This window comes from Xiphophorus couchianus, chromosome 20 (genome assembly GCF_001444195.1).
Source record: "Xiphophorus couchianus chromosome 20, X_couchianus-1.0, whole genome shotgun sequence".
NCBI lineage: Eukaryota > Metazoa > Chordata > Actinopteri > Cyprinodontiformes > Poeciliidae > Xiphophorus > Xiphophorus couchianus.
The window spans coordinates 15,067,358-15,077,093 of NC_040247.1; the positions used below are offsets into that span (position 1 = coordinate 15,067,358).

At 34.3% G+C, this 9,736-nt stretch overlaps 1 protein-coding gene across 1 annotated transcript; it reads left to right on the forward strand.

Moving 5' to 3' along the window:
- The first annotated feature begins 1,339 nt into the window (after positions 1-1,339).
- On the forward strand, positions 1,340-6,106 carry synprb (synaptoporin b). The gene is made up of 5 exons (XM_028002811.1): positions 1,340-1,430; positions 1,941-2,065; positions 3,112-3,310; positions 3,431-3,622; positions 3,692-6,106. Exons 1-5 carry the CDS (start codon positions 1,407-1,409, stop codon positions 4,061-4,063), a joined length of 912 nt encoding a protein of 303 aa, XP_027858612.1. The 5' UTR covers positions 1,340-1,406; the 3' UTR covers positions 4,064-6,106.
- The last annotated feature ends 3,630 nt before the right edge of the window (positions 6,107-9,736 follow it).

Genomic DNA, 9,736 nt, shown 5'->3' on the forward strand with positions numbered 1-9,736 from the left:
CAACACTTAATGGTGTCATGCAGTACACATATTACTGTGAAATATTGCCTCTGTTGATCAGAAACTGAGCTGTTATCATGCCATATTTGTGAGATTCCATAGAGCAACAGTACTCAGATTCATCACAAGATTGACTGCTACAGGAAATATTTACTGCCAACAACATGACTACCCAAAACACATCTTTGAATGTGATGAGTCACAATCACATTTCATTTTTTTGGGGAAATAATTTCATATTTTTTTTGGTCTTAATCTGAATTGAAGTTGAACATGATATCGTTCACCTGAAAAAAAAGTCCTGTACCTTTAAATCTTTTAAAATGTACTTAAATACATTAATTTAGATCTATTTATTACTCTTGGGTCAATTTGTGGTTTATTTATAAAAGAGAGAGGTTTTAAATGCTTTCTCACATAGATTTTTCCTGACTTTCGGTAATAATATTAAAGATTATGCCTGGGAGTAAAGCAAATACCCTTCATTAGAAAAGGAAAAGTGGAAAAGGAAGGAGCAAATAGACTTGTGAATTACCAAACATCATGTTCAGGCTTCCTGGCTTAAGCTTTGGTTGAAATGCAGTCAAACGCTTAAACATGAATGTGTAATACAGATTTTTCACCAAAAGAGGTCAGCAAGATACTTTTTGACAGACAATGCTGTTAACATGAACTAATCATTATACAAGCGCACCAAGACATTTTCTAGGAAAACATAGAGAAAACATTTATGGAATTTAAAAAAAATGGTTGTAGGTTCATATTTGATATGCAGTGGTAAACTGTGTTTGAAATATAAAATTGCAGCAAGCAACTTCTAAAGGGCTACCAATTAAAACTTCAGTCAACTTAATGCTAAATCTGACAACAGAACCATTTGTTTTGCATGAAAAATTACCATTAATTAATTACAGATACAAAAGCATAACTGTTTTGATTATGAATCTCAAATATAGACCTCATGTTCACTGATCTCTATTTACACACATCAAATAGATGTGCAGCCAGCAATAACTCTGTGACCACCCAAATTATTTATATGATCAAAATCTGTCCCAGATCCTCAATTTGTTTTATGTTGTAAATATAGCCTCACTTTTTTCTAGATTTTTCTACAGAGCTTCAAAAAAGAAGATTTTTGATTCTTTTTTAGTCCAGATAAAAAAAAACAAACAAAAAAAACATTATATTTTGCAAATATTTGTCTGAAGTTGCAGTTAAGAGCATTGATGATTGAATGCAGAGTTTGACCTCATCTCCAGCTCCTCCTCGGGGGAGACTACCCCTGTCAGCCCACCCCTCTCTGCTGGAAGAGTGGCTTTGGTTTTCCTGTCTGCATCAGTTACATCTCAGCCTGATGACTACAGCTGCCGGCGCTGCATGGAGTAAGGCTCTTTGGTCTTTAAATGTGTATGGTTATATTTGCTCCGGTGAGTTCCCTTTCTTTATTCCTTTTCAAGTGTGTTCTGATTATTCACTGTAAATGTAATTATTTTTGCCTTAGGTTGCAAATTAATACATATTAATAACAACACTTTGACATGATGATATTTTATTTTCATCAGATAGTTTGGCAAAGGTGATGAAAGGCATTTTTCTTGTTTAAAAGTAAAAAAAAAAGTTGTTGACTCAATAAGGCTGTCTTACTGATAGAGTCCAGATTTGGTGCTACATGAACAAACAGATTCTGACTCTACCGCTGTGGGCTCCCTCTAGGGCACAGTACGCAGCTCTGTTAATTATCTTCCTTCCTTTAAATTATTCAGGCTTTGTTTTCAAACTCATTTTGAACTGTAATAATCTCTCACTTGATTTATTGATGTGCATTCATTATGCAGCAAGCTCACACAATCAATTGGTGCTTCAGGAGAATTCATTCAAGGAAATCACCAACAGATGGCTACTCTTTCAAAACTTTTTAAAACGTGTTCTTTTGATAGATTTTTGCCATTTGTGCATTTGCCACCTGTGGAGGATATCATGGCTATCTTCAGGTTAAAGTGGACTGCTCTGCCCAGAGACAGAACAACCTCAGCATCAATATTGATTTTGGCTATCCTTTCAGGTAAATCATTTTTTGTGACTCTTAAAATAGAGATTTATCTTGAAAACGAAGGATCTTAAAGTCGAGGAGACACAAAATGATTAATTGTATAACAAATTGTCTTAGATAAAATCAACCAAAAACTTCAAATATTTACATAATCTTAAGAATTTTAATCAACAGTGTCTAACTACAAAGTTTCGTGAAGAGACTAAAATTTAGTTGTCCAGTTTAGCAGAGCTGCTCTCTGTTGAAGCTCACCCAGTTTTAAACCAGGCTGAGTGGAGATGCCGACCCACTTTAACATCTCTAGGTTTTCAGTGTTACTTATATAACTGTGCTTGCAGTAAAAACAGTCCCCTCAGCTGGTCCCTCGTGCATATTTTTAAGCACGTTGCCATTTTAATGCAAGAATTTTAGGCAATGGAAGATGGAAATTGAAGTAATGCTTTGACAACACAAGCTACATAAATAAATAACAGATGGCAGCAGGGGGCAGCTTAAAGAAGTTTGTTTTTTTTTTTGGTCAGGGGTGGATTTTTAAATAATATTTTATCTCAAATGTCACATTTCAAAACAATCATTGTTGCACATGCACAGTCTCCATTCTCCTTACCTTTCATGTACCCTTTTATGAGAGGTTGGAATGTGAATGTGTTGCATTCAAACAAAATGGGTTAATCTAAATACCTGTGACTTGCTGATTCATTATTCTGTCTTAGATCTTTGTTGTTGGTAGGACATTAAATAGTCATATTAGTCAAAGATGTGCAGATAATTCTTTCAGATTTTTTTTCAGAATTTGTGGTTGACAAATGGGTGCATTTTTAAGATTAAGCCATTTGTGGATATTAATACAAATATTAATATTTTTAATAATGTATTAGTACAATTTTGTATTAAATTATAAATTTTTACATTTCTCTTAAGTATCCTAAGAGATCTTTTTTTTTCATCTTAATGAGTATGCTTCCAAAAACCAATGAAATGTTGATAGACACATCCTCCCTACAGAGTTAATGACAACCTTTACTTGTTGCTCTCAACTGTCTCTTTATGTCTTGAAGATTGCAGCAGATCCACTTCAAAGCTCCCTTATGTGACACAAGCAGAGAAGAAGTCGTTTTCCTCAATGGCGACTTCTCTGCTGCAGCTCAGTTTTTCGTAACTGTGGGTGTTTTGGCATTTCTGTACTCCTTCTTTGCAACATTTGTCTACGTTTTCTACCAGAACAAGTATCTGAAGAACAACAGAGGCCCTCTGGTGGTCAGTGACATTTGATTTCAATGATTAGTTAAATCAGGAGCATTGTGTTAAAATGACACTAATAAGTGACTTTTGTGACTTTCTTCTACTTGTGTGTTTCTGTCCTGAACAATGCAACAGGATTTTCTTGTCACTGTTACCTTTTCTCTAATGTGGCTGCTCAGCAGCTGCTGTTGGGCTAAAAGCCTCACTGATATCAAGGCAGCCACAAACCCAACAGAGGTACTCCTTCTCATTGCTTCCTGTAGAGAGAAGGAAAATAGATGTGCCACCACGCAGGAACCTCTCTGGTCTCGTCTAAACACTTCCACTGTAGGTATTTAATCAAAAATGAAACTGTCTGGATGTGATAATTCATTTACAATGGTTTCTTTTTTTCAGGTTTTTGGTTTTCTTAATGCAATCCTCTGGTCTGGAAACATTTGGTTTGTCTTTAAAGAGACAGGCTGGTACAAGACTGGCCAGAGATACCCAAGTAGGACTTCTTCCAGGAAACGATCCAGTGAAATGCGAGAGCGACTCTACAGCGAGTCCAGCTTTGACCAGCCAGATGACAGTTTTGGCCCCTTCAGACAGGACAGCTTCACTGAGTCAAGAGGGGACTACGACAAACAGTTCGAGAGACAAGCTAGCATCAACCAATCACAAGTAAGCTTCAGCTTACCAGAGACATATCTGGGCAAAGCAGTGATTTATGAGAGAGAGAATAAAGTAGCTTCTCAAGGACCTGTGATTTTTGTTAATGAGATGTGACCTTAACATAATGTGAGCTAAAATAGCGCTGTATTCTTATATTACTACTCACAAAGATAATTAGAAATCAGCAAATTTTACAGATGTAGGAGTTAAAATTTGTGTAACAAAAATATGCTTGGAAAAATGCTAAGTTTAACAGTTGTCAGATTTCAAGGACAAAGTAAGATCACTAAGGACCGGGCTACACAGCTGTTTCTCTCTGCTTTACTGAAAATCCATTAATGCAGTAAACCCCTCCAGGTAATAGAAAATAGCCATCTATACAGATAAAACGAAACTAAAAAGAATTAAAGTTAATCTCCATTACTCTTTCAAACAAAATAGTTCATTAACTTTTTTTCTTTGCATACACAATGTCATGAGACGATTTTACGTACAAGATCTCTGTAAAAGCAATCATTTTGCCACAACTCTCCAAAAATACTAACATTTAAAAATAATTAAATAATGATAGTAGACATGTCCATTTACAGTCTTTAATGTCTTACATTAGGGATTAGCACCATTAGTATGGTTAGAGCTATTAATTGTAAGCACATGTCCCATGTATTTTCTCTAGATAGAAAACTTTAATATTTCCCAATAAAAGTCCCAGTATTTTACAAGGAGCACCACTATATTTGGTGATCATTGTTGTGGTAAAAATCTGAAATAAATCATAATTAAAAAAATTAAAAATACCTCAATGATACTTAAAATGGCTCAAAGAAGCTTTCTGATACTTCCACAATGAAGGGCGTTATAATTGACTATTATTATTATTATACCTTTTTATGGGACATTGACTAGAAAATAAGATAGTTTTAATGTTTGGTTTGGTCAGCAAGTCAAAGATTTTGTTAGTCAATCCCTAGTTAGCAGATGTGCTGTCTAATGAAACAAAATATTTTTTAATGCTAACTTTTTACTGAACTCGCAATAAGGCTTTTTAAAACTGTTTTCTTTTTTTTTTTTTTTTTACAAACATTCAAATTACAACTTTCAAGTAATCTAGTTGTTTCAGATTTCTTTGAGTGTTTTCCAAAATCTTTAAATGTACCCTAGGTGTCATGTCTGCAAAATTCCCTCAATGTGCCCTACTTTTTTGAGGATATTCTGAAGGGATCTTGATTTATACTTTTCAGAACTTCTAAAAGGTAGTACAGATTTGTGCTTCGAACCTTTTAGATTTTTTTATTTTTTACCACTTAGTTCTTAGTTCAGTTTACGTGAAAGCATTTTATTCTTCAAATGTTGCATTTTGGAGCCTATAAATGCCTGAATAGTTTATGTCAAACTCCAAAGTATTCCCCAAGCAGAGGAAAGGAAAACAAAGCTAAAAAGGACTTTGAACAGACCATCAGAAAGTCTATTGAAATATTGATAAAGACTGGTTTTAAAGATTGTAAGAAAGTCTATCTTTCTGAGATTTAAAATACAAAGAAATTAATGATCATTGTTTCATCACATAATCTTTAGAATTGTGTTTTAAAAGTTGATATTCCTGGATGTTCCATTTGGATTTGTATTTTGGGTCATGGGTATGAAATGACGTGTATAAAAATTGCAGTATCAGTAGAAGAAAGTGTTTAATGAGTTTTGTTACATGGCTTTTTGTACTGGTGGATTTCTTAATATTCTAATTTGTGTATCTCCTCTGCGTCCTCAATTGGAGATCTGAGATGTTGTAGTTCTCTTGATTGCAAATCCTGTAGTTTTGTTTTGGTTTTCAAGTTAATTGAAGGTCAGAAGTAAAAAGATAAACACTTGCGCAGTAACAAGAAGTCAGGATTTTTGTCTTTAAAAAAATTACTGCAGTTTTTTATTTATTTGAAAAATTAAGAATAATTGTCATTTTATCTTGTTTTACATAGTCATTAAATACTTAACATTTAGATTCTAATTATATTTTGAAGCAGGTGTTACTGCTTTTTTCTTATTTGCTTTTATGTGAGAATGCATTGTTCCTCTTTAATTCTGTTGTAAATGAATCAAAACAGAGGAGTTTTGATGTAAAGTCTTCTTAAATAATAAATGTGAGAAGTTTACATTTGAAAACCATAATGGACACTCATTTTCTCGGAGACTCCAACGTTTGTCAAAGGGTGTTTTGCAGAGTGTATTAGGATTATCTCGACTGCAAGGCCAGAGGGATAATCCCTCTTTGAATCTATTTTATCCTCGTTAAGTACGTTAAAATAATACAGGCCAAATACCTGAGTCCGCTTAGCTCATTGACTGTCATAGATCTAACTCTTTAAATGTGACAATGCACAAAATTAACACTGACATCTTGAAGTTTGGTTGAACTTCAAGATATCAAAATGATGCATAAACTGATCAAGTAGTCACAGACTACTTCCATAGTAACATGTTTTCTATACAGAACGACCAGCATCATGAAATAAACGGCTCAATAAATTTTTTCTTCTGTAGTGACTGATCCCTACCACAAATATAAGCCACAAAGAGATTCTTAACATCTCTTAAAAATCAAATTTATTCAATTAAGATTCCTTACATTCTTTGCCAAATGCTTTTCCCCTCTCTCCTAAGTCAGTTGCCTGTTTGACAACAGTAAAAGGCCACTAGAGATGAGAAAACCTTTAAAAAATCAGATAATCAACTGCATAAACACAGCAAAACAAAAATTCAAACACAACTTACACTTAGGATTTCTAGGGGTGCAGAGTTCTCTAAATAACAAATGAACTTTAAAATTATTACCTAAGCTGATAAAGTTTAACTTTTATCAACTTTTTGGCCTCTCTCTGGATTTTAAAGAAAGGCCTTTGCACCTAATGTGGATTTACAATGTCTAACTATAATGTAAGGTGGAGCATTTTGGGATGGAAAAAACTAAGAGAGATTCAAGGTTTTGAGATTTCTCATATCAGAACCACGTTAGCAGAAGAAGAGTGCTTTGTTTTGATCCTTATTGCAAACAACTAATACTCTGGCATACAATAATTTTAACTGTAGTGAACTAAGCTGTTCAATAGAAAGGAGAGGGTTTGAAGAGACAAAAGTTCCTAAACATACCCAGGAAAGAAACAAAGTCCATATCAAAAGCTGTGAGGTTTTGCTGTGGTGGCATTGGAGCAAATCTCTGGAAAGGGAAAAACTTCTACCAATGTCCATTGAGAATGCAATGTATGCATTTTTGTACCACCTTTATATTCTGTTTTAAAACTGTAAGAAAAACCTTGTTAATTGTCACATAAAAGCTTTATCCTTAACTTAAATGCTTTTTGAAATAAGGAAACTTAGACCCACTGAACACTTTGTTTTCGTAGATTGACGTTTTTGGAGGGGTGCCCAAACTTTTAATTTGAATTTTGAACCTCTCTAAATTTGTAGTTACATAACCTCTCCTAAAACACTACAAACCACGGAAAAATGCTGTAGCTACCAGAACAGTGATTTTTTTCTATCCTGCCTCACAGTACTGATTTTGCCTAGAGATTTCCCTCCATGCATCCCAGAGTTTGTTATTATGGCCTCTGCATGCAGCCCATTCTGTCTGATCCAAGCAATTAGAACAAAGAAAGGCGACACTCGCCTCTGCCAGCCCCCTGACAGAGAGACTAAGCACACACAGGTGTCCAGAACAGGCTCTTTGAAGAAAATTACAGTGCATGTGGCCACAGCATGACAATTAGTATCGGGTTATCAGCTGGAAATAAAGGGGTACATCAAGATATAGATGGTTCACTGGGTAAGAAAGAAATGCATGTTTGAAAATAATTAAACCCTTTAGATCTGTTTCTCAGAGTAGACTGCTGTGTAGATTTTGTAGATAGTTGCTGCAGAGCATGAAGCAGCCATTACTGTTACTTTCAGATGTTCCATAATGTGAAACATATTCACCATAACAGTGCTGCCAAAGGACATGTTTTCAGTTTTGGTGGGAACCTCCAGGGGGCACCATCTGGTTGATATATAAGCTGAAAGCCTTCCAACAGACATTGCACCAGTAAAGTTGCAAGTTGTGTAATTCTCTTTATATATTTAGTTGTAAAACCATGCCTCGTTTTTATTTATTTTATATTGTTTATGATGTCATATTGTAAAGGTTTTATGTCAGCGTATAGCTGCACATCAACAGCTTAACCTCAGGGGGGTGATATAACACAGCATCCGATGGGAAACACATGAGCTTGGTACTTCAGCTCTCTCACAGCAAATTGACAATTAAAATAGCAAATTTATTTTACAGCATCCCATAGGCCTTTCTTCTAAATCCTCTCTTGTTCTTAATATCTCGCCAGACGTTAACCACAAAGAAAATGTCTATGAACTGAAACTTAATGAGATACTAATTCAGAATTTATAGGTAGAGACTTAAATTGAATTAGATTTATGAAAAAAAGTGTATGGTACTTATGACATACCTCTAAGTACTCAGTTGAGCAGTCTAAAGTCTTACATACAAGTTATTTTTGAGCAAGTCATTGCTTAACTACAGCATAAAACATGTTTCAAGGAACTTTTTTTTTCTACTTTCAGCATTTAGCCAAAGATTTGTCATTCCTCCGGCAAATTTTTATAGATGTTTAGAATGTTGCAGCAACACTTAGAATCAGTTTGGTCAGAGTCTCGACTTGAATATGGTAGATAATCTGTGGTGGGAACTAAATACAGTATTAGGATAGTGAATTGAGGTTATCCGATATCAAAAACTTGGAGGTCAACACCAACGACAAATCATCAAAAGAGTGAAAACATGTAAAAAAAAAAAAAAAAAAAAAAAAAAAAAAAATACAAACTGGTCAGTATTTAGAAGAAGATTTTGATTGATAAAATGCGGGCAAAATTTCTTCCATTTATTATTAACAAGAATAAATATAATTTTCTACAATAAATGTGTCATTAAAAAGCCACCAGTGGTGCCATCAAAGTGGATCTGCAGGGGCAATGACCCATTATGTACATTTCCTTACCTCTTCCACTGACTCCCATTATCTTAATTGTATTTCGTTGTAGTTTTAGGTATACGTTTGAAAGGCAGGGGGACACACTTAGAAGAACAGCAATCCTTTCTGATTATCCTTTCTCTTTAGAATGCCCATCACTCTTTGCTCTGCCTTTCGGAGGCTTAATAAACACTCCAGAATTTTTTTAAGGCTGCTAGTTTTGATGTTTCACCCTAAGATTATCTGGCTGTATGTGCTCTAAGCAGCTCTTCTTTACATTTCTATTTTTGTATACCACAATCTAAATTAACATTATGATGGAGGTCATAATGGAATACCTGCCTATTTCTCTTGCCTGGTATTCATTGGCAAATGTTTTTTTTTATCCTTCCAAACTGGAGACTGTTAAAGCAGAAAAGCATCTCTGTTCTGTTTCTGGTAAAAATAAAATTAAAAAAAGACTTGATCCATTGCTTGCTCAGACTAGGATTAGCCTTTAAATGAGAAATTTTTTCATAGATGGAGTTGGGTTTTGCAAGTGTCCTGTTTGAGATGGCTTTTTTAAAATTGTTTAGTCATGTTGTAAACTCTTATCACTTTTAATATAAATACTACTGTTAGTACTGAAATGATTAGACTGAAATCAATAAGAAATTATTTTATGTTGCAATGCTTACAATTAAGTAACTTTTTTTTCTGAAACGTGTTTATGGTTTAATAGTGTTTTCTATTGTAAGAACCTCCAAAATCAGATTTCAATAAACACACCACAATG